At 35.6% G+C, this 26809-nt stretch overlaps 1 protein-coding gene across 1 annotated transcript in view; it reads right to left on the minus strand.

The window, feature by feature from the left end:
- Positions 1 to 1188: 1188 nt before the first annotated feature.
- CD2AP (CD2-associated protein) overlaps positions 1189 to 26809 on the minus strand; it is a 158328-nt gene continuing 132707 nt past the window's right edge. The window contains exons 14-18 of the mRNA XM_011960437.1: positions 25122 to 25234; positions 23373 to 23474; positions 22105 to 22286; positions 18467 to 18530; positions 1189 to 4136 (exon numbers count right to left, since the gene is read on the minus strand). Coding sequence (XP_011815827.1) covers positions 4095 to 4136; positions 18467 to 18530; positions 22105 to 22286; positions 23373 to 23474; positions 25122 to 25234 — 503 coding nt within the window. The 3' untranslated portion in view covers positions 1189 to 4094. The remainder of the gene's footprint in view (positions 4137 to 18466; positions 18531 to 22104; positions 22287 to 23372; positions 23475 to 25121; positions 25235 to 26809) is intronic.

Consider the following 26809-nt stretch of genomic DNA (forward strand, 5'->3'; position numbering starts at 1 on the left):
GAGTTAAACTGCTACCTGCTTTTATTTCCTAGAACTGGGCTAAATTTGCAAATTGTATTTTCAGACAAAACCATCTGCACTCTTCAAACACAAATTCTATAGTCCAAAACTTTAGCATTATATGCCTCCAAAGTGTTTTGTCTAGCGCTTATAAAAGCCAGTAAGAACTAGAAATGTTTTAAATAAGATTTTAAAAATCTTATCTGACACACCAATTTTCCACATTGCTTTAGAGTGTCCTATTCCTTCTGTTTCAAATCTTCCAGCACACTTCTAGAATCTCTAAAGCTATATGTGATCTACATTCAGCAAAAGTATGTGGACCTTCATGTTCCCCTGGTTTCATCTTGTTTTCTGCATTTATTAGGACTTTTTCGGTTATGAGTTCAGAAACCCAACAAGCTTTTATGAGTAAGTTTGTGCTTATTTAAAGAACCAAGAAATAGACAGCTGAGACTCAGCAACAGCTACAATCAGTTTCAAAGTCCTTCCAGATTCTGTTTCCATCTATCAATGCTCTACTAAATTTTGTTTTTCAAATCAGCTTTCTCCAGATGACAGAAAAACAGAACTGTGGAGAGCTCCCATACTGAGATTAGCTCTTTTTGTTTCCAATTTTAAAAATTTCATTCTCTGATTAAGTCAGTAACTCAGTTTGAGCCAAGTACTCTCTCAAGGGACAATTCCTGGGTGGTCAAGGAGGTAGAATCTGTAAGATGGTAGCAGCTCCCCTTTGAACAATATAATACAAATGAAAGGAGCATCTCCCCAAAGAAAGGGATACTATACTGTATTCAGGAGGAAAGGATGTACAATGCCTCCTTTTGCTTAACCTTATCCATCTAATTTATATCACATCCATCACTGTAAAATGCTTTTTAAAAGGGTAAAACAGCAGCCTCCATTTTTTTTAAAACTACTCTATGCCAAGCATAGTATAAAGCCCTTTAGATAAACTATTTCAAATTCTCCCCATAATCTTGTAAAGTAGAAATTATTATCTCAGTTTCAGATTAAAAACCAGACTCAGAAAAGTTCAGTAAAAGTCATACAGGTCTAGCATTTTTAACGTTTTCAGTTTACTATTTATTCTTGTATTTGGGAACTGAAGTAATATAATTTTCATCATACTCTGCAATACACAAATGCTAAAGTTAACAAAAAATAACCAATAAAGACTGACACAACTGGCAATAAAATCCTTTATTATTAATTTTTTGAGAGAGAAGCATGCTTTTTATACAGCACCTGTAAACAAGTTAGTGAAGTATATACTATTTTGAGATTCCCCCTTTCAATTTTTTTTTTTTTTTTCTTGGAATGTTAGGTTACAACATCAACCGCATTACATAAGAGTTACTGAAAGCAAGTCAGGGTAAAATTTCATAGCCAAAAATATTCATAGCAGCAGCTTTTAAAATATGATTTTATTAAATCAAGTCATTGCACTTGGTCATTTTATTGCTATAGCAAAACAAGGCCATTACATTATAATACTTCTCATTTCCGATTTAACTGATTGTCTCATTCTGCTCATACATTTCAAGTTTAAATGCAGACATAAAACGTTTATCAACAAATCTAGAGAGCATTTGGATTTTTTATTTTTCTGTGATCACAGTAAGAGCAGAAAATAGAGTATCTTCTGTTACACAAGGCCCGATCTCTCTTTACATCTTCAGACTTAAATTCTGTAGAAGGTAACAGCTTTATATTAAGACAGAAGTTTAGTGGTCACACACAAAAAATAACACTGAAATACAATTCGGAAATTAATGTGTCTCAAAGAATACATGAACTATACATTCACTAATAATTTGGCAGTAAGATTCCATGCTGTTCACTTTCGTCTTTTATACTCACATGTAGAAAAAAAATTCATGACTTACCCCAAGTAAAGGTTATTATTACATATCATTTTGTGATATGAACTTTAGTAACAGAAATTATTAAAATTTCCCATACCAACAGCAAGGAGTAACATTGCTAGAATAAAGGAATCATTTTTCCCATCAGGCCTGGGTTTGTTTGGTTTTCTTTACTGTTTTATTAAAGACAGAAAGATAAAAGTATTTCAGTTATTTTTCTATTCTGACTGAGGAGTACACAAGCAAAAACTTTAAATGCATTTTCATGCTCATAAGCATCTTGATTTTATGTACTAGTGAGAAAATGGCCAACAAAAACTTTAAGAACAGCCTGAAATCTGCTGGAAACTTCCCTCATCCCATTATTAGGATGACCAGGGATTGCTTCAGTAGATTTTCAGGTAAGAAAGCTGGAGGATAATTTCTAGGATTACAATGTTTTTATTTTACCTAAGGTTTGTCATTAAAAGAAAATAAGATTTAATTTATTTAACAAGAAGGAAAAAATTCATTTGACTAGTCATTTAAATCTATTTTATTTAACAGAAGAGGAGGGAACAATTTTGTTCAGTAGTGACCTCATTGGAAGAGCCCATTTTGAAGAGTTCTAATATATATTCTCAACATATAATTAGCAATCCCCCAAACCCCTAATGTAAGTTGTAAATTAAACATTATGTTGTATACTGGCATTTCTATTTTCTACTTCAGTTCTCTTTATTTGAAACATGACAAAATTTCATTTACATAAGATTTCTTTATTATGAGATTAAAATGTAAAGGCAAAATATTGGTTTGGTGGTTTAAAACTAAAAAAAATGGAAACATAATCACTGGTATTCAAAAATCTGACACTCATTTGCTATATAATAAAGCATAAAACCTAATTTTTTGCAAAAAAAAATTTCAAATTTTAAAAATTTAAATAAACCCACTTGTGTTTTTAGATGTTACCTACAGATAGAACATTTTAAAGTATTCAACTGTTCATAAGTAACTCTGAAGAAACAACTAATTCATCCATTCTGTGAAAATGTATTTTAAATATCTTCAACTATATTTGGTTTTAAATAAGCTGTAATGTTTTATTTTATGACATACTAACATTCATTATAAAGTTTGTACCTAAATAATAGTTCAAAATATCTCCATGAGTTAGTTTGGTCTATCAGGTCTTTAAAGTATATATCATAAAACCTGAGTATTTACAAGATAACTTGTCAAAATAGGAAACCTCACACTGAAGTTCTGAAAAGCTCTGGGTTTTGTTTTCCTATTACCATTATTAAAAGTCAGAAGGAGAAGCATGAAATTGCCAAGATAATGAGCAATATTTGAGACTGTAAAATAGCAGAAAAGTACAGCAACAGGCTGGTGTTTACATATTTTATATGTGCTGTAGTTTCTAGGCACAAGTTAAGGGTTAAATTAACACTTTTAGATTCTTCAGACCTAACAAATTTAAAATACAGTTCATATTTCCCCAAATGTTTAACAGTTCAACATATTTTAACTAAGTTCCTTTTATGACTCCTATAGTGCAAGCAACATAAAATATTCTAAAAGTTGATGAAATTATTTTGATTATTCATTAGTTCTTACTATACGCATGGGTGAGTAATCTGGTTTATATAGCTAGGAAACTCCTATTTCATCACCCAAAATATAAACAGCATTGCAGACAAACAGGCACAACAGTGTAACCTTAGGTAAGAGGATAAAAGTAAAAATATATATATATATACACATACACATACAAACACAGTTTATATCCCTTATGCATTATGGAAAAAGTAGTGACTATAGTTACTAAAAAGCTAATCTGTCCCTCTCAAATAGCGTATCTTACAGATTACTTGTAAATATATCACCATATTTATAGTATAGATCTCTTTAAAAATAATACAAGTTTCAATAAAAAAAAAAACTACTGTGCACATTCTTATTTATATATATTCAGTAGTATTTTCAAGCAAACAATTTTTAAAAAAGTGTTTGCAATCCCAGCACAGTTAAGAAATAAGGCCTCTTTTTCTTCATATTGGCAAAACAAAATATATATATATAAAAATTCACCCTCACTCTACGTTTCTATAGATATTATACTTCATTTACTCGTATTTATCACAACACCAGCATTCACAATTTTTAAGTAACAAGTCAGCTGAAGTTCATAGTGTTGCTTCTGAATCCCTGGAACATTATGAACACCAGGTCCACACTACCTCAAGAAGACAGGATAGCTTTTTTCAGCTTCTCTATTTCCATCTAAAACAAAAAACATAAATTGAGCAATACATAAAATATCCTTAGTTTAGTAGTTTATTTTATTCTATGTCATTAAGACGTGATCATACTTTCAAGCCTTCAGATTTTTTTCCAGACCTAAAATCCAATTTCCCATGGTATAATACAGTTGAATAAAGTTTCAACAGTACAATGCAAGTTCCTAAATGGCAGTCACAATAAGAAAAAAGCAATTATAGCCCTTTCAGCCAGAAAAATGTTAAGTAATGTGAGCATTTAAAATTAAAGCTGTAAAAAAAAAATCAGTCAGTCCTACAAAGAACAAAAAAATCCCTGAAACCCAATTAAGAAATGTACATGTATCTGTAATTAAACAAAGGGTACATTAAACAACAGTAAAAAGAATAAAGAAAAGACCTGTTTAGTTCCATGTTTTTCACTAATTATATTTAATTATAATTATGGTTAAATCACTTGACTTGGTTTCAATTTACTTATCTGTAACTAGTATATACTACATTAAATATCTTAAAGCCCAGGAATATATCTAAGATTCAGTCAAGGTGCTGAATCTTCCACCTTTGGGCAGAAGGCATTCTTCACTTAACAGAAATTCATAACTTAAGGAATTTATGAAGAAGGAAATCAGTTCATTAAGTTTGCACAATAACTACACAGTTCAATATTGACATATTCAAATGGCTAAGTTGAGGCTCAAAGACATTAAACAGGATGCCAACGTTCCACACTAACAAGTGACAAAGGACTTGTCATGGTAAGATTTAGGACTTTAAAGCCCACAGTTTTTATACTGATTTCTCTTCTCAATTCCATAACATTTTGATAATCTTTAACCTTTCACTGCATGAGGAAATATATAGGCCTTGCCTTATCCTGATGGCATCACCTTCCTCAAGAGTGCACATAAACAATACATGCTTTGGCTAGCTTTGACAAACAGTACATTATTCAATGATTAGGACTTTGCCATAGTCAAAAAGTATAATTGTTGTATGTTCACAATCTCCTTAAAGATTGTAACTACCCAAGAACAGTTTATTACTTTCAGGATCTTCCCTGATATGATTCTCTTAATATTATGATGATTAGCTCAATGTTTTAGCAGCACTGGACTAGAACAAGCCTGTTTTCAATTTGTATTGAGATGATACCTTTCATTGTCAGCCTGATCTGTTATTATAGTCTTCATTCCAAAGATACAGAAAGCGGTAAGAAAAACAAACTGGTAGAAGAGGGAGGAGGGAGTGTGAAGGCTACTATTGCATGCACAATCAGCAATACTCGTAAACTGCTATTTGTGACATGCATGTAGTTATTACTGGACAGGGGTCATCATGGTGGACAGGACTGGATTGTAGCTCCAGACAGAACCGCGTGCGGAGGCTCGCACAGTGAATTTTAGCTCCAGATAGACTGCAAGAACAAACCAGCAATCCCGAGAGTACCCACAGACCCTCTGAAGAAAGCGGACTGCTCTTGCAGGACCTGGAAACACCCCAAATACTGTGAGTGCCCCAACTGCGGAAATGGGAAAGGGAGACCCTCCTCTCCTGAACACACACCCCCACTGGAGAAACAGAAGGTCTGTTTGCAGAAGTTTCCAACTTCACCTGGATCTGACTCAATTTAGAGAGCTGAGCAAAATACAGGGGGTAGAGGAAGCGCTGTAAGGCCCTGGGAGCTTGCTGAGACCCCAAGCAGGCCATTCCTGCCTGGCACTACAGAGATCCATAGGGAGGGTGGCCAGAGGAGCAGGGGGTAAAACTCCACAGGGAAAAGGAAATCTCTAGCTAAACTTAACAATTTGAATGGGGCAAGAAACCTCCTGGCCACAACTCTGGGTAGGGGGGCAAATCTTACAGATTCCACAGGGGAGGGAAGAATCAAGCCCTTTTCTTTCGCAGCTAGAAGGTGGGCTAAGTAGCCTGGGGCAAGTTTTCAGGCCCATCTTGCCCACCATCTGGAAACAGGGCTGTTGGGGAAGGCATGGTGGGACTGAGACTGGCCCTTCAGTGTGTGTGGGAGCCGGGTGAGGCCTTTGACTGCCAGCTTTCCCCTACTTCCCCGACAACCTGCATGATTTGGCAGAGGCAGCCGTAATCCTCCCAGGTACACAACTCCAGTGACCTGGGAATCTCACCCTCATCTCCAACAGCAGCCACAGCAAGACCTGCCCGAGAAGAGCATGAGCTCAGACATTCCTAGCCCTGCTCTCACCTGATGGTCCTTCCCTACCCACTCTGGTAGTGGAAGACTAAGGGCATATAATCTTGGGAGTTCTACGTCCCTACCCACTGATGGTCCCTCTCCCTACTACTACAGCTGATGCCTGCTGGAAAATGCCACCTCCCGGCAGGAGGCCAACTCGCTCAAAAATAGAACATTAAACCACCAAAGCTAAGAACCCTCACGGAGTCCATTGAATCCCCCTGCCCGCCACCTCCACTGGAACAGGCACTGGTATCCATGGCTGAGACCCCCATAGACAATTCACATCACAAGAGTCTCTGCAAACAACCCCTAGTACCAGCCTGGAGCCTGGTAGAATCACTGGGTGGCTAGACCCAGAAGAAAGATAACCATCACTGCAGTTAGGCTCACAGTAAGCCACACCTGTAGGAAAAGGCGGAGAGTACTATATCAAGGCAACACCCAGTGGGACAAAAGAATCTGAAGAACAGTCTTCAGCCCTAGACCTTCCCTCTGACAGAGCCTACCCAAATGAGAAGGAACCAGAAAACCAACCCTGGTAATATGGCAAAACAAGGCTCTTCAACACCCTCAAAAGATCACATGAGTTCACCAGCAATGGATCCAAACCAAGAAGAAATCCCTGACTTACCTGAAAAAGAATTCAGGAGGTTAGTCATTAAGCTAATCAGGGAGGCACCAGAGAAAGGCGAAACCCAGTGCAAGGAAATCCAAACAACGATGCAAGAAGTGAAGGGAGAAATATTCAAGAAAATAGATAGCTTAAAGAAAAAAAAACAATACAAAATTCAGGCAACTTTGGACACACTTTTAGAAATGCAAAATGCTCTGGAAAGTCTCAGCAATAGAACTGAACAAGCAGAAGAAAGAAATTCAGAGTTTGAAGACTAGGTCTTAGAATTAACCCAATCCAACAAATGCAAAGAAAAAAGAACAAGAAAATATGAACCAAGCCTCCAAGAAGTCTGGGATTATATTAAACAACCAAACCTAAGAATAATTGGTGTTCCCTGAGGAAGAAGAGAAATCTAAAAGCTTGGAAACACATTTGGGGCAATAATTGAGGAAAACTTCCCTGGCCTTGCTAGAGTCTTAGACATCCAAATATACGAAGCACAGAGAAAACACCTGAGAAATTCATCACAAAAAGATCATCACGTGGGCACATTGTTCCCAGGTTATCCAAAGTTAAGATAAAGGAAAGAATCATAGGAGCTGTCAGACAGAAGCACTAGGTAACCTATAAAGGAAAACTTATTAGATTAACAGAAGATTTCTCAACAGAAACCCTACAAGTTAGAAGGGATTGAGGCCCTATCTTCAGCCTCCTCAAAGAAAACAATTAGCCAAGAATTTTGTACCTAAGGAAATTAAGCTTCACACATGAAGGAGAGATAGTCTTTTTCAGACAAATGATGAGAGAATTCACTATTACCAAGCCACCACTACGAGAACTGCTAAAAGTTGCTCTAAATCTTGAAACAAATCCTAGAAGCACATCAGAACAGAACCTAAAAGCATGAATCACATAGGAACTATAAAACAAAACTACAAGTTAAAAAGCAAAAACAAAAAACAAAAAAACCAAAGTACACAGGCAACAAAGAGCACAATGAACGCAACAGTACATCACATTTCATTATTAACATTGAATATAAATGGTCTACATGTTCCACTTAAAAGATACGGAACTCCAGAATGGTTAAGAACTCACCAACCAACCATCTGCTGCCTTCAGGAGACTCACCTACATAAAAGGACTCACATAAACTTCAAGTGAACGGGTGGAAAAAGCCATTTCATGCAAATGGACACCAAAAGCGAGCAGGGGTAGCTATTATATCAGACAAAACAAACTTTAAAGCAACAGCAGTTAAAAGAGACAAAGACGGACATAATATAATGCTAAAAGGCCTTGTCCAACAGTAAAATATCACAATCCTAAACATATAGGCACCTAACACTGGAGGTCCCAAATTTACAAAACAATTACTAATAGACCTAAGAAATGAGATTAGACAGCAACACAGTAATAGTAGGGGACTTCAATACTCCACTGACAGCATTAGACAGGTCATCAAGACAGAAAGTCAACAAAGAAAGAATGTATTTAAACTATACCTTAGAACAAATAGACTTAACAGATATATACAGAATATTTCATCCAACAACCACAGAATATACATTCTATTCAATAGCGCATGGAACTTTCTCCAAGATAGACCATATGATATGCCATAAAATGAGCCTCAATAAATTTAAGATAACTGAAATCATGTCAAGCACTCTCTCAGACCACAGTACAATAAAACAGGAAATCAAGTCCAAAAGGAACCTTCAAAACCAGACAAATACATGGAAATTAAATAACATGTTCCTGAATGAGCACTGGGTCAAAAATAAAATCAAGATGGAAATTAAAAAAATTATTCAAACTGAACGACAATAATGACACAACCTACCAAAATCTCTGTAATACAGCAAATGCAGCGCTAAGAGAAAACTTAATAACCCTCAAAACCTACATCAAAAAGACTGAAACAGCACAAACTGACACTCTAAGGTCACGCCACAAGAACTGGAGAAACAAGAAGAAACCAAACACAACCCAGCAGAAGAAAGGAAATAACCACGATCAGAGAAGAACTAAATAAAATTGAAACAACGACAACAACAAAAATACAAAAGATAAATGAAACAAAAACCTGGTTCTTTGAAAAGATAAATAAAATTGATAGACCATTAGTAAGATCAACTAAGAAGAGAGAAAATCCAAATAACCTCACTAAGAAACGAAACAGGAGATATTAAAACTGACACCACAGAAATACAAAAGATCATTCAAGGGTACTATGAACACCATTATGCACATAAAACTAGAAAACGTAGAAGAGATGGATGAATTTCTGGAAAAATACAACCCTCCTAGCTTAAATCAGGAAGAATTAGAGATCCTTAACAGGCCAATAACAAGCAGTAAATTTGAAATGGTAATTAAAAAATTACTAAAAACAAGCCCAGGACCAGATGGATTAACAGCAGATTTCTACCAGACATTCAAAGAAGAATGGGTACGAATCCTTTTGACACTATTCCACAAGATAGAGAAAGGAACCCTCCCTAATTCATTCTATGAAGCCAGCATCACCCTAATACCAAAACCAGAAAAAGACATAACCAAAAATGTAAACTACAGACCAGTATCTTTGATGAACATAGATGTTAAAATCCTTAACAAAATACTAGCTAACCGAATCCGACAACATAGCAAAAAGATAATCAACCATGATCAAGTGGGTTTCATACCAGGGATGCAGGGATGGTTTAACATACACAAGTCAATAAATGTGACATACCATATAAACAGAATTAAAAACAAAAATCACATATCTCAATAGATGCAAAAAAAGTTCAACAAAACCCAGCATCCCTTTATGATTAAAACTCTCAGCAAAACTGGCATACAAGGGATATACCTCAATGTAATAAAAGCCATCTATGACAAATCCACAGCCAACATAATACTGAATAGAGAAAAGTTGAAAGCATTCCCTCTGAGAACTGAAACAGGACGAGGATGTCTGCTCTCACGACTCCTCTTCAACATAGTACTGGAAGTCCTAGCCAGAACAACCAGAGCAGAGAAATAAACAAACGGCATCCAAATCAAAAAAGAGGAAGTCAAACTGTCATTGTTTGCTGACGATACAATCATTTACCTTGGAAACCCTAAAGACTCCTTCAGAAAGCTCCCAGAACTGATAAAACAATTCAGCAAAGTTTTGGGTACAAGATTAATGTCCACAAATCAGTAGCTTTTCTATATACCAATAGCAACCAAGCAGAGAATCAAATCAAGAACTCAACTCCTTTCACAATATCTGAAAAAAAAATAAAATAAAATACTTAAGAATTAACCAAGGAGTCAAAAGACCTCTACAAGGAAAACTACAAACACTGCTGAAAGAAATCACAGACGGCACAAATGAAAACGCATCCCATGCTCATGGATGGGTAGAATCAATACTGTGAAAATGACCACACTGTCAAAAGCTATGCATAAATTCAAGGCAATTCCCATCAAAATGCCATCATCATTCTTCACAGATTTAGATAAAACAATTCTAAAATTCATATGGAACCAAAAAGAGCCCGCATAGCCAAAGCAAGACTAAGGAAAAAGAACAAATCTGGAGGCATCACACTACCTCATTTCAAACTGTACTATAAGGCCACAGTCACCAAAACAGCATAGTACTGATATAAAAATAGGCACATAGACCAATGGAACAGAACAGAGAACTCAGAAGTAAACCCAAATACTTACAGCGAACTGCTCTTCGACAAAGCAAACAAAAACATAAAGGACACCCCTTTCAACAAATGGTGCTGGGATAACTGGCTAGTCACATGTAGGAGAATGAAGCTGGATCCTCATCTTTCACCTTATACAGAAATGAACTCAAGATGGATTAAGGACTAAAACTTAAGACCTGAAACTATAAAAATTCTCAAAGATAACAATAGAAAACCCTTCTAGTTATTGGCATACACAAGGATTTCTTGACCAAGAGCCCAAAAGCAAATGTAATAAAAACAAAGACAAATAGCTGAAACCTAATTAAAGAGCTTTTGCATGGCAAAAGGAACAGTCAACAGTCAACAGAGTAAACAGACAACCCACAGAGTAGGAGAAAATCTTCACAATCTATACATCTGACAAAGGACTAATATCCAGAATCTACAACAAACTCTAACAAATCAGTAAGAAAAAGCAATCCCATCAAAAAGTGGGCTAAGTTCATGAATAGACAATCCTCAAAAAAAGATGTGCAAATGGCCAACAAACATATGAAGAAATGCTCAACATCACTAATGATTGGAGAAATGTAAATCAAAACCACAATGTGATACCACCTTACTCCTGCAAGAATGGCCATAATCAAAAATCAAAAAACAGCAGATGTTGGCATTGATGAGGTGATCAGAGAACACTTCTACACTGCTGGTGGGAATGTAAACTAGTACAGCCACTATAGAAAACAGTGCAGAGATTTCTTTAAGAACTAAAAGTAGAACTACCATTTGATCCAGCAATCCCACTACCAGGTATCTACCCAGAGGAAAAGAAGTCATTATTCGAAAAATATACTTGCACACACATGTTTATAGCAGCAAGATTCACAATAGCAAAATCATGGAACCAAACCAAGTGCCCATCATTCAATGAGTGGATAAGGAAACTGTGATATATATGACGGACTACTACTTAGACAAAAAAAGGAATGAATTAACAGCATCTGCAGTGACCTCGATGAAACTGGAGACTATTATTCTAATGAAGTAACTCAGGAACGGAAAATCAATACATTGTATGTTCTCATGGACATGTGGGAGCTAGGCTATGAGGAAGCAAAGGCATAAGAATGATACAACAGACTCTGGGGACTTGAGTTGAAGAGTGGGAAGGGGGTGAGGGATAAGACTACAAATATGGTGTAGTAGTATACTGCTCAGGTGATGGGTGCACTAAAATCTCACAAATCACCACTAAAGAACTCACTCATGTAACCAAATACCACCTGTACCCCAATAAAATTAGGAAAAAAAATCAGTGATCATGCAAATACATTGCTAGAGTTTCTCTTTGTATGTTCATTGTTCATTTTTAGTGAACATTATAATACTGTATAACGTTAACATTAAAGTACTACTTTTAATCTTTGGAGAAACATCTTTCTCCTTTAAATAAATTATTCTAAAACTTTAGTGCCTTAGGTGTGCTTTTACAAATACAGGGTAAAACTCTACCTGTAACAAAAGAAAAAATATATATGTAATACAAGTCAGTGTGAGGCCAAGTAACAGCTGACTTTGCTAGAAAAATAAAATCATATTAAGTTATCCAAAAGAGAAACAACTTGACTCTTGTCATAATTTTTATGGCAAATTAAGTCAGATATACAAGTTTAACACTATTAAGTTCCTCTTACTTGTCTCATTATCTTATTTTCACGTATGAATATAAACATGTATATATAAAATGTGAGAAAAAAGTCAAAAAACACTTAAAAATTTCTCAATATCTACCATGTTACATGCTGTGAATTTAAGATATACTTTTAACATGTATACTTTGATTAATTTGTCAATAATGTATTAGATATCTAATATGTATACAGCACTGTGTTAGAAGCAATGAGCAAAGATAAAAAAGACATGGATCCTACCCAAACAACCTTACAGTCTCGAAGACAGGTAGAATAAGTACATACTCTAACAGTGAAAACATAGGAAGTTATTATATATACATCTCTTACAAAACTACAAGTCTTGCAAATTTGGAAGAAGACCACTTTTTTGGGGGACAGAATCTCGTTCTGTCACCCAGGCTGGAGTGCAGTGACATGATCTCGGCTCACAGCAACCTCTGCCTCCTGGGTTCAAGTGATTCTCATGCCTCAGCCTAGCAGCTGGGATTACAGATGTGTACCACCATGCCCAGCTAATTTTTGTATTTTTTTAGTAGAGACAAGGTTTCACCATGTTGGCCAGACTGGTCTCAAACTCCTGATCTCAGGTGATCCACCCACCTCGGCCTCCCAAAGTGCTGGGATTACAGGTTGAGCCACTGCACCCAGCCACTAAGTTACTTTTAATCAGAGACAGACTAATATCAATTTAATGAAGGTAATTGAGCAGGGCCTTGAGAATCTGTAGAATGTGGGCATTAGAAGATGAGACAAAAGGACAATCCAAGAAAACACAGTAAGAATAAAAATTCAGACATATCAATTGTAAGAGGCACAATGGAGGAGGATCAGCAAGTAAATAAAGATAACTAGGACCAAAATATAAAAACACCTCATATAGTAAGTTGTTGGAACTTTATTCAGCATGTAATGGAAAGCTCTTGAACGTACTTGATGAAGGAAAGGTTAATCTGAGATTAAATTAGAGTACTCAAGAAAGCTAAGCAGAAGATAATAAGCATCAGAACAAGATATAGTGGGGATAAAGACATAAAGATTAGGAGGTAATAGGACTAAAAGTGAATGGAACTAGAAGAGAACCACGTACAAAGTACCATGTCTATATGACTATAAGGGCAACAGAAATTATCAACAGAAACAGGAAATCAAAACAACAGGAAAGGAAGATGATAAATTTAACTGAGGACATGCTAAATCTAAGTTCATGATGAAACATCCAGGGGGGACAAAAAGCCAGAAACATAGGATACAAGCTGGGAAAATACGAATTTGATTTAGAGGGGAGAGGTACTAGAGCTAATCATTAGATTCCTGAGTACAGATTAATTCAAAATGTGAATGCTCAAACAGAAAAGCCAAGGATACCAGTGAAGGAATATTTACATTTAGGTTACAAGGAAGGAAGAGGAAGGCCAGGCATGGTGGCTCATACCTTTAATCCTATCACTTTGGGAGGCCAAAGTGGGAGGATCACTTGAGGCCAGGAGTTTAAGATCAACCTGGGCAACATGGTGAGAACCAGTCCCTACAAAAAACTGAAAAATTAACCAGGCATGAAAGTGCATGCCTGTAGTCTCAGCTACTTGGGAGGCTGAGGCAGGAGGATCACTTGATCCCAGGAGTTTGAGGCTGCAGTGGGCTATGATTGTTTCACTGTATTCTAGACTGGGTGACAGAGTGACTCCCTGTCTCTAAAAACAAAATTTAAAAAGTAGAAAACGAAGGAAGAGGAGATGGAGAAATTAGAGACAATAGCATGTAGTATCATCTAAACCAAGACAAACCTTTGACAGAGTGGCAATGGTAGAAAAAAAAAAAAAAGTGGTATGTTGCAGGAACTGAATAAAAGACCTTGAATTTGGCATCAGTAAACCTAACCTAAGATGCAAAGGGTTACAGACTGAATTGAAAGCGAAAAATCAGAGACCACAAAAGTAGACTATTTTTAAGAGGATGGGGGTTATTTTCATATTTCAACAAACGAACTTCAAGTGAAAAGAGAAAGTAACTGCAGTACATCAAGAGCGCAGCTAGACCTAAATGGAGGCTATTCTTTGATTCTGAATAATGGAAAAAGTCAAGTATTTTCATGCAAAGTAGTAAAGCTGCCAACAGAGGATAATGTTGGAAATAAGGATAAAATCAAGTTTTGTAATTTACAAAGTACTTTCACATAAATTATCTCAACAACTAAAGCTAAAGGAGGTTAAGTGACTTGTCTAAATTCACACAGTATAATTTAATCCTGAAGTGCAAAGGTTCTGAAGATTGGGTGCTTCTGTTAGAAAACATTTTTAAGGCCAGGTGCAGTGGCTCATGCCTGTAATCCCAGTACTTTGGGGGGCCATGGCAGGTGGATCACCTGAGGTCAGGAGTTTGAGATCAGCCTGGCCAACATGGCAAAACCCCATCTCTATTAAAAATACAAAAAAAATTAGCTGGGTTTGGTGGTGCATGCCTGTAGACCTCGCTACTCGGGAGGCTGAGGCAGGAGAACTGCTTGAACCTGGGAGGTGGTGGTCGCAGTGAGCCAAGATCGCACCATTGCACTCCAGCCTGGGTAACAGCAAGACTTCATCTCAGAAAAAAAAAAGGGCCAGGCGCGGTGGCTCACGCCTGTAATCCCAGCACTTTGGGAGGCTGAGGTGGGCGAATCACGAGGTCAGGAGATCAAGACCATCCTGGATAACACGGTGAAACCCCGTCTTTACTAAAAATACAAATATAAAACTAGCCGGGTGTGATTCATAGGCGCCTGTAGTCCCAGCTACTCGGGAGGCTGAGGTGGGAGAACGGCGTGAACCCAGGAGGTGGAGGTTGCAGTGAGCCAAGTTCGCACCATTGCACTCCAGCCTGAGCAACAGAGTGAGACTCCATCTCAAAAATATATATATATATATATATATTTAAAATTTCAGCTCCACTGCTGTTAGTCATTGATATGATTTGGATCTGTGTCCCCACCAAATCTCAGATTAAAAGTAATCCCCAGTATTGGAGGTTGGGCCAGGTGAGAGGTATTTGGATCATGGGGTTTTTGGATGATCCATGTTTGGATCACCCCCTTCATGATGAGTAAGTTCACACAAGATTTGGTTGTTTAAAAGTGTGTGGCCCCTCCCACTCTCTCTCTTACTCCCTTTCTCGCCATGTGAAATGTGTGCCCCTACTTGACCTTTCACCATGAGTAAAAGCTCCCTGAGGCCTCCCCAGAAGGTGAGCAGATGCAGAAATCATGCTTCTTCCTGTACAGCCTGTAGAAGCATGAGCCAATGAAATTTCTTTTCTTTATAAATTATCCAGTCTCAGGTATTTCTTTATAGCAATGCAAGTGCAGCCTAACACTATCATTCCGAACCCTACTTTTTTCAATCTTATAATAGGAACAATAATCCTTACATGTTGTTATGTGTGTCTAATGAGATCAGGTGCAGAAAATACTAAGCCTAACTAATACACAGTTTAAAACAAAAAAGTTAGTTGATTCTCAGGATAAGAGCCAAGGTTTTCCAACTGCAAGTCCCAAATTCTCTCTTGTTCCACAAACTGCTGACAAAAGAAACAGGGTAAGTAATGAGGCAGATTAAAAAACAGAAGGGAGTATGAAATACTTAAACAATGGGAAGAGTCTCTAAAACAAGGTAGGATACAACTTTCTCTGAGATATGCAGAAAGAATAATGCAAATGAAGATAAACGTTAGTGAGGAGAAAAAGAAAGCTAAGAAGGATAAAGGAAATAGTTGAAATTGCCAATCATCAGTGGAGAATTAAGATAAACTCTTAAGTTAAAAATGGGAGGCAGTGAATCCACAGACATCTGTCACCACCACCAGTCCTGTCCCTGAGCAAAGAATGAAAATAGCTTAACTGCACAGAAGAGAGAACTACAGGGATACCTCGTTTTATTGTACTTCGTTTTGCTGTGCTTCACAGATACTGCATTGTCTACAGTCAAAGGCTTGTGGTAATCCTATGTTGAGCTACTCTATTATAAATGCCATTTTTCCAACAATATGTGATCACTTTGTATCACTGTGTCCACATTTTGACAATTTTCACAAGATTTCAAATGTTTTCACTGTAATTATATATGTTATGGTGATTTGTGATCAGTGATCTTTGATGTTAATATTGTAATTGTTCTGGGGTGTCATGAACCGCATCCATATAAAACAGCAAACTTAACTGATAAATGTCATGTGTGTTCTAACTGCTACACTGATCAGCCTTCTCTCTCCTCCTCTACTTGGCCTTTCCTATTATCTGAGACAGAACAGGCCTAATAATAAAATTAGGCCAATTAATAACCCGAAAATGGCCTCTAAGTGTTCAAGTGAAAGAAATAATCACATCCCTCTCACATTAAATAAAAAGTTAGAAATGATTAAGCTCAGAGAGGAAGGCAATGTTGAAAGCCACAGCAGGTCAAGAGATTGGCCTTTTACCCCAAACAGCCAAGTTTTGATTGCAAAGGAAAAGTTTTTGAAGAAAATTAAAAGTGCTACTCCAGTGAACATATGAATAATAAGAAAGCTTAACAGCCTTATTGTTGATATGAAGGAAAGTTTGAGTGGTCTAGATAGAAGATCAAACCAACCGTAACATTACCTTAAGCCAAAGCCTAATCCAGAGTGAGGCCCTAACTCTCTTCAATTCTTTGAAGGCCGAACAGAGGTGAGGAAGTGGCAGAGGAAAAGTTTCAAGGTAGCAGAGGTTGGTTCATGTGGTTTCAGAAAAGAAGCCATCTCCATGACATAAAAGTGGAAGGTAAAGCAAGTGCTAATGTAGAAGCTGCAGTAAGTCATCCAGAAGATCTAGCCAAGATCACTGATGAAGTTGGCTACAGGAAACAAATTTTCAGTGGAGGTAAAACAGCCTATTGAAATTCGAAGGTATCATCTAGGACTTCCATAACTAGAGAGAAGTCAATGGGTGAATGCAGCTGGTAGCTTTAATGGAAACCATCACTTACTTATCATTCTGAAAATCCGTGGCCCTTAAGAATTATGCTAAATCTACTCTGCCTAATGCTCTATAAATGGAACAACAAAGCCTGGATAACAGCACATCTGTTTACAGCATGATTTACCGAATATTTTAAGCCCACGGTTGAGACCTATTGCTCAGAAAAAAAAAAAATAGAAGATTATTTTTAAAATATGCATGCTCCCTGACAATGCCCGTAGTCACCCAAGAGCTCTGATGGAAATGAACAAGGAGATTAACGTTACTTTCACGTCTGCTAACACAACATCCATTCTGTAGCCCATGAATGAAGGAGACATTTAGACTTTCAATTCTTATTATTTAAGATACACATTTTGGAAAGCTATAGCTGCCATAGATAGTGATTCCGCTGATAAATGTAGGCAAATAAACTGAAAGCCTTCTGGAAAAAAATTCATCAGTTTAGATGCCACTACAAACATTCACGATTCATAGGAGAAAGTCAAAACGTCAATATTAACAGGAGTTTGGAAGATGATTCCAATCCCCAGGGACGATTTTGAGAGTTGAAGACTTTAGTGGAGAAAATAACTGAAGATGTGGTAAAAACAGCAAGAGAATGAGAATTAAAAGTGTATCAAACTTGAACAAATGAGGAGTTGCTTCTTTTGGATCAGCAAAGAAAGTTTTGTGAGGTGGAATCTACTGCTGGTGAAGATGCTGTGAATATTGTGGAAATAACAAAAGATTTACAACATGTAAACTTAGTTGATAAAGCAGAGGCAGGGTTTAAGAGGACTGATTCCAATTTCAAAAGAATATCTTGCCACTAATTAATTCCATAACACCCTTCCCACCCTCTGGTAACCATCTTTCTGTTCTCTATGAGTTCAATTTTTTAAATTTTTTTTTTAGCTCCCACAAATAAGTTGGAACACGCAGTTTGTCTTTCTATGCCTGGCTTATTTCACTTAACACAATTACCTCCAGTTCCATCTATGTTGTTGCAAATGACAGGATCTCATTCTTTTTTTGTGACTGAATAGTAGTACATTGTGTATATGTCCAACTGATGTAGTATAGCATAATTTGCACAGAAACCAGTTATCCAGTTGGGTTGGGAAAAACATATCCAGTTTATGCTGACTAAACTCTCAATGCTAGAAGAAATGAATTACCTCTAGATTGCTTCTCATTGTCTTCTCTTCTTCCAAATCTTTTCGGAGTTTTTCCAGTTCTTTCCTAAAGACAAAGTACTTATTATTGCTAAGTCTTTCGATTAAATAATTTATTTGACTGATGTTTACAGGCTTTTTGTTACCTAACCCACCAGTTCATGGGAAAATCCTTTTAAGGGCAATAGCAATGTTAATTAAGAAAAATGTAAGATTCTCTAGTTAGAATGGTTCAATACAACAGTTAAAAATTCAGCAAAACGAAGGCAAATCTATCTGAGATCAAGAAATCAAGCAAATTCAGAGCAGCTCATGAAGACAGAAATAATATCTAACCTTTAGAAGAAATTTTCTATATTCAGCTATCATACATTTTCCAGGTTGGAAACCTCAAAACCCAAGCAATTTAGTAAAATGAATAGCAACATATCACAATACAAGGCAAGTTAACAGTTTATCTGATAAGATAACCTAGACTTTGAATTTCTCTATTTTTAAAAATTAAATACCACATTAAAATCTTAAAACCAAACAAATTAAAAACTCTAGCCAATAGTTTCTCCCCCTTAACTCATGTTTTCATCTTCCTGTGTTCCCTTCTAATCTTTCCATACAGTTGTTCTTTTTTCTATAGCTTTAAGTGAATATTCAATATTATATCTTTGCACAAATTTTAAACCATTTCATGCTGCTGAAATTTTCATATTTATGTGTGGTTTGGTATCCAAATATCCAGGTTTTTTGTTTGGCTGATTCATTATTCTGGAGACAGAAGGAGTGGGAGAAATCGAGGAATGAGACAGAAGGAATAGGAGGAATATGTTAGTATATCAAATTTCTAAATCAAAAGTATGGACATTTTCGGTCTCAACATATACTTGGAAAATTCTTGAGAATACTGTAGAAACAACAGCTTGAAAAAGTAAAAAAGAAAAAACTCATGAAGAAAAAATACATAAGGAAGGAATTTTAAAATTTTTTATGTAACGTTTCAAAACTAACTTCTTAGCAATAATTTCTTAGTGATATCTAAGCTATAAAGATCTACTATTATAAAACAAAAACCTCTGAACTCCAAGTCAACTAAAGAAATAAAATATTACCAGTACCTCTAATATCCCAAAAAGTGACCCTCTTTCCTTAATCGTATTTCCCTCTCTCTTCCATAGAAAAAGTTTTATAGTATTTGTTATTATTCCTTTGTTGTTCTAATTTTGTCACATGCAAATGTATTCTTAAAATAATATACTTTCTGGTTTGGTATGCTTTCCAACTTTATATAAATGAAATACACTGATTGCGTGTATGCTTCTGACCTGCTCCCTCCTCTCAATATTTAGATTCATTCATATTGATGTTGAAATTTACTTTTATTGTTGTATGCTGTGTAGTATTTCTCTATTAATGTATCGACAGTGTTTATCCCTTCTCCTGCTGATGCAAGTTTTTTAGATATTTAAAAAAAAAAAAAAACCTGCCATCCAGTTTCACTTTTCCAGAGCAACTGAAGATACTGAAAATAACCTTTGGAAAGACTTCTAAAATGTTTTATATTTTAAAACACACACACACACACACACACACACACACACATATATATATATATATATATATATCTCAGAAATATTTTATCCATTCTAGAGCTAATTTAAGAGCACCTATGGGCAATATGTATATGTAAAACAGTGCACAGTATAAAAAATGTAAAACAACAAAATCCAATCAGGAGAGTTCTCTAACCGGTACATGGGTGACAATTAATAAATATTTATTTTACTGGACAAGTAAACTTACAGCTTATAATGTGCATGTTGCAGAATCTACTAAAAGAATCTTTCAAAACAGATAAACTGAAGGATTCCAAGAAATACCATCATGTATTGAATTATAAACTCTCTCTATAAACATAACATATAAAATATATAACATTTTTAAGTAGACATTCAAGACACAGTTTTTGTTTCTAAGAAATACCTGTAAAAGTGTTCTGCAAACTCCAAATACCTTATACTGTTAATCTCAATATAGTTTTTAACAAGATTCCCAGGCCAACTTAAAATTGGAAAAGAAATGATAAAATCAGGCTCAGAGGTAACATGGCCTCTGGCTGTAACTTTTATGTGTTTGATTTTTATTTTTTGTTCTTTTATACTTTTTATTTGGCCATAACTTTTATGCTGTATTCCAAGAAATCTTTTTAGAAGGGAAGTTGAAGACAAGGTATGAGCAGCCTCACTCTCAATTCAATTAGATTAGCTGCTTTTTTTACAAATCTGTTTTACCTACTGGGCTTTTGCAGAATTATGCTCAAAATGTCAACAAGTTTTAAAATTCAAATACTAGTAGTTATAGAAAAGATCTTGGCCAGGTGCAGTGGCTCATGCCTGTAATCCCAGCACTTTGGGAGGCCGAGGCAGGCGGATCACAAGTTCAGGAGATCGATACCATCCTGGCTAACACAGTGAAACCCCGTCTCTACCAAAAATACAAAAAATTAGCCGGGCGTGGTGGTGGGTGCCTGTAGTCCCAGCTACTCGGGAGGCTGAGGCAGGAGAATGGCGTGAACACAGGAGGCGCAGCCTGCAGTGAACCAAGATCGCGCCACTGCACTCCAGCCTGGGCAACACAGCGAGACTCTATCTCACTTTAAAAAAAATAAAAAAAAAAAAAGATCTCTAAACATAATACGGGTTTGAGTTCTAGCTATGTCATTTAAGAACTGTGTGATCTTGGCTAAATAACTTTCTCTCTATAAACTTTTATCTCTTCATTTAAAAAGCCAGAGGGGGAGCTCACCTATAATAGGTGATCTTGTAAATTTGTTTTAGCTCTAAAAAGTCCCTAACTTTCAACTAGGGTATGTCTCAACATATACCATAACAAAAAATTTTCAGAGTTAAGGGAAGGGTTTTAGAGATCACCTATCCCAACACATTCATTTTATAAATGTCCAACTCAACCTCACAGAAGCACTGATCAAATCCTCTGAAAACTAAGTTAACTATATGTATAGATACATAACCAGATCCAAAATACAGTATTTTTCCTAGTAGTTTAAAAACTAATCATATCTGACCAGAAGATTTCCAGCCTAAAATTATGGTTATGTATGTATGTTTTCCACAATCCAGCTACCAGAATAACTTCACCAATTTAACTTTTTTGCCGAAAAGAGAAAAGCATTGTTAATGAAAATTTCTTTGAAAATATATTTGCTCATACCAGAGACTTTTGTTTGAGACAGTCTTGGTTTTGTCGCCCAGGCTGGAGTGCAGTGGCATGTTCACAGCTTAATGCAGCCTTGACTTCCCAGGCTCAAGAGATCCTCCCACCTCAGCCTCTTGAGTAGCTAGGACTACAGGGATGTGCCACCAACCCTGGCTTTTTCTTTTTCTTTTTCTTTCTTTCCTTTTTTTTTTTTTTATTTTTTTGCAAAAATGGGGTTTTGCCATGTTGTCCAGGCTGGTCTCGAACTCCTGGACTCAAGCAATCCTCCAACCTTGGTCTCCCAAAGTGCTGGAATTACAGGAGTGAACTACCACACCCTGCCACAGATTAGATTTTTACTTAATATGGTTTGAAAAAAAATTCTTTACGCATGGGTTAAGTAGTACTCATAGGAGAAAAGAAGGGCTACTTACCCGTGATCCTTTTTCAGTGCTTCTACAATGCACAATAATTCAATAATCTGGGCTCTAAGTTCATCCAGGGAATTTTTTTTCACATCATCTGTTTCTACTTTAGCTTTGATTTCTAATGGAGTCAGGAAAGCAGTTGTATTTGCTTTAGAAGCACTGGAAGGTGTTGAAAGGTACACAGGTGGCTGAAAACACACAAAAATTTTTTTTTCTGACTTTAATATTATATTTAAGTTCAAAAGATTTTTACATCAAGAAGAAAAACAATTAAGTACTTCAAGATAAATGGCAAGTTTGGAAATTCAAAAGCAATTTGATGTTCACAACTGGAAAAACCGCCAGACAACTAAAGAATAAATTTATAATCATTAGTGGTGTTTGTAGGAAATGACAATTTCATTAACAGAAGAAAAAAGGAAAAAAGAAAAACCCATCAAATGCATATTATGGATGGCTCGCCTAGTGAAACAGGAGCAAGAACGTAACAGCACTATAAAGGTATTATTTTTTCTTCCATATTCAATACTTACTGTTCGGAATGTCCAAAGAGCTTCACTTAAAAGTAATTGTGAACAATTTAATAGGTTCAAGAAGAGTCACTAAAATGAGTCCATAGCCTGACACCTCAAACTATTTCACTAAAAAAATAGCAAGTCACTTTAATAGAATTTCAATAGACTGCTGACAGCTGAGAGAATCAGACTAAGTGTATTTAATAAATTGGAAACACTCTGACAAAAATGACCTGAAATGAAATAGAGAAATAATTTGGGAGGAAATCTAAATGACCTTAAATATGTGTCAGTTGTGGTGAAACTATGTTAAATAAAAATGGTAAAAATTTTGACAAGACATCTAACACATGTAACAGATGAAAGGATTCATGTACATACAGTATTCTGCCATTCATTCCAGTATATACTGAATGCTTAATTATTGTACTAAGCACCAAGCTAGGTAAATACTACACAAGTGTTCATTTCTGACCTTAAGAATATATGCTTAATGGAGAAATGAAATAGCTGCAGAGATCTATGCCTTTAAAAATATGAAATATGTAATTTATTTTATTCAATTAAAATGTAAGCTCTTTCAAAAGTATTTGCAGAAAATAGTCTGACGAAGCTAAACAACTCAATTTTTTAGCAGTAATTATTTCATTTCTTGGCAGGAGAAATAATTCTTCCTAAAGAACACCTTAAATTACCTATGTTTGATGTCCACAAAGAAGCCCAGAAAGTCAACAAACCTTAACCCACAATGCACCTCACCTTTGGAGAATAGCATGTATCTTTTTTTAATTCAGATGGCTTTAGGTTGGCACTGTCATCGTCTTTTGATAACTTCAAGATTTTTTCGGGGCTGTGAGATGGCTAAATGATTTTTTAGAAGTGAAGAGACACAACAGACCAAAGAAAAGAAAAGGTAGTAAGTCTTTGGATAATAAAACAAGTAACTTTTATGGATTTTTCAGCTGCTACTGTTGCTGATATCCCATTATCATTAATAGGATGCTACATACTTTCAAGCTGAATAACATATTTACGTATCTTGAGGGCAAAAACAGCTTGCCTCTTAGCAGCAAGGATTTTCTCCATTTAGGTAATTTTAAAAGTACTATAGTGTTTAAGAGCTAATATATTAACATTACATTACCACCAGTACTCCAGGCAATGTAGAAAAAGCACACAAAGAAGTTAATACATTTAGACATGAGGATAAGTACTATAAAAACAATGAATATTTCACAACGATCATCAGAGAAATACAAATCAAAACTACAATGAGTTATTACCTCACCCCAATTAAAATGGTTTTTATCCAAAAGATAGGTAACAACAAATGCTGGCAAGGATGTGGAGAAAAGGGGAACCCTCACACACTGCTGGGGAGAATGTAAATTAGTACAACTACTATGGAGAAAAATTTGCAGGTTCCTCAAAAAACTAAATATAGAGCTACCATCTGTTCCAGCACTGCTAAGTATATGCCAAGAAAAAGGAAATCTGTATATCAAAGGAATATCTGCATTCCCATGTTTATTGTAGCACTATTCACAAGAATATAGCCAAGAAGTGGAATCAACCTAAGTGTCCATTAACAGACAAATGGATAAAGAAAATGTGGTACATATAGAAAATGGAATACTATTCAGTCACAAAAAAGAATGAGATCCTGTCATTTGCAACGTGGATAGAACTGGAGGTCACTATTTTAAGTGAACTAAGCCTGGCACAGAAGAACAAACTTTGCATGTTCTCACTAAAAAAATTAAAACAATTGAACTCATGGAGACAGAGAACAGAAAGATGGTTACCAGAGGCTGGGAAGGGTGTTAGTCGGGTGGTGGTAGGAATAGGGGAATGGTTAATGAGTACAAAAAACTGAATAAGACCTATTATTTGGTAGCATAACAGGGTAACTACCAGTCAAAAATAATTTAATTGTACACTTAAAAATAACTAAGAAGACAATTTGGATTGTTTGTAACACAAAAGACAATTGCTTGATGTGATGGGATACCGCATTTACCCTGATATAATTATTATGCATTTCATGCCTCTATCAAAATATCTCACATAACTCATAAATATACACATCTATTATGTATCTGCTGAAGTTAATTTTTAAAATTTAGAAAAAAGAAAAGAAAAAAAAAACTGAATAATTCAGGGGAAAAATTTTTCTCAATCTTTCCTAAAGTGAGTATCTGCTGAATTTTAGTAACTGTTGTTGAAAGACAAATTAAACAGGTTCTTTCTTTGTCACCCTTTGACCCTGTGCTCTGTGGCTACAGCCTCATGATAATTTCCTTTTGATTCTGTAACCTTCCATTCCAGACCCTGTTGGAATGAACACAGCTCTCTCCCTCTATCTCTTTAAATACTAGCATTTGCCACTTAAGTATAACAGTTATCATCCCGATTGTTAAACTGAGGTAGAGCTACAAATCCTCTATCTTCAAATGGACTCTGCATCTGCTAAATCTACTGTAGTTTAAGACAATGAGGTGAACTCACAGAATGTCCACCATTGAAACGGCCCGGCAATCTTCTTCCAGGCATCTTTGGTCTATTTGCAGTGAGATGAAGCAAGTTTTCTGAGGAAGCTATGTCATCAAAATTTACAACATCTAGAAAATAAAAATAAACATTATTTACTAAGAGAATTGTACCTTTTTAAAGGTAAAAAATAATGTTTCAGTTTTTGGACAAACTATAAATTAAAAAGAGTACCACTACTCTGAAGAATTCACAAATTGACCTGTGCTTTTCATATGCATTTGGAAAACAACACTCGCCCTTAAAAGAAAAAAAAAAAAAATCCTCTTTACCTGATACATTTATATAGTATATGACTTTATTAACACTATAAAGGTTGTTTCCAGTAGAGACCTAGACCTCAACAAAAAGCTCTTAGTGAAAAATCTGTATCATAAAATGTAGTAGCATAAAAAACTCATCAAGTTCCTAACAAAGATCTACTTCTTAAACTCATAATAAATTACAAGATCTCAGAAAATCAGCATGTAAAATTGTTTTGAACTTCAAGAAGTAGAATATTCGAATGTTAAGAATTAAACTTTATCTGGCACCCTGCCACTTTCGATTTGTGTTTCTCAATATAAAGCAAAAGCATGATTTAATGTCCCTTTATGTGTATATGTATGTGCACAGTATTAGGTGGGACTCAAACTGTTTATAGTTCACTGCACCTTTGCTTAGACATTATCATGTTTAGCAATCATAAGATGGCTTCAAATCTAAGGCAAATCAGATTCCAAAAAAAAAAAAAAAAAAGCTACATGGATTACCAACTTACTTCCTCATCATCAAAGGCTGGCAGACCTTTGACCCGGTAACTTGGGTTTCAGGACAAATCTACTCTAAAACAATGATATGTAATACTTTGCCTTTTTCTAGATGATTCAGAAGTCTTGCTAAAGGAAATGTCTTTAACTCTGAAGCCCAGATATCTATATATGAATCAAGAACCCAAAAGGTACATTACTACAGATACTTCCATTTTCAATATAACCTTCCTTTAATTCAGATTCCAAACTCAGGATATTAACCACAGCCAAAATTTTCTACCTAATAGTAGATTCCTTTGGTCTAACCGTCCAGATCTGCATTAATTCTTCACATTACCATCTGCCTAGGTGTTTATAATACTTTCTACCAGATATGTATATGTTCTTTGTCTCTTTAAAAAGATATAGATACTCATCACTGCCCACAAAATTTATTCATCAACTTTACTTATTTAGAGAATGTTTTTAAGGGATGGAGGACACAAAGGTAAGGCAGAAAAAGAGGCATCACTGTTTGGTAATATGCATTTTATAACAACTAGAAGAATTGGCTGATAACTTAATTTTTTCTATCAATTTCTTTGTGTGTTCTCACTTGTATCAACTTACTAAGCTGATTCATTAAAACAGATACTCTAATATGCTTGATTTAATATTTGTTTTGAGTCTTTAGATAATTGTAAGTAATCATGAAATATAACAAACCATAATAATAAATGACAATGAAAAATGCATTATATAATGTGAAGGCTGAATTTAAATATATGTTTAAATGTCATGTTATTTGTAAATATCATAAAGAAAGCAATCAGTATTTTTAAAAGATGTTAAAATATGTTGTAGTTTGAAGGGTGAAAATTGCTTTTACACTGATGTGTGCATTAATAATCCACA

Source organism: Colobus angolensis, unplaced genomic scaffold (assembly GCF_000951035.1).
Source record: "Colobus angolensis palliatus isolate OR3802 unplaced genomic scaffold, Cang.pa_1.0 Scaffold51, whole genome shotgun sequence".
Taxonomy (NCBI): Eukaryota; Metazoa; Chordata; class Mammalia; order Primates; family Cercopithecidae; genus Colobus; species Colobus angolensis.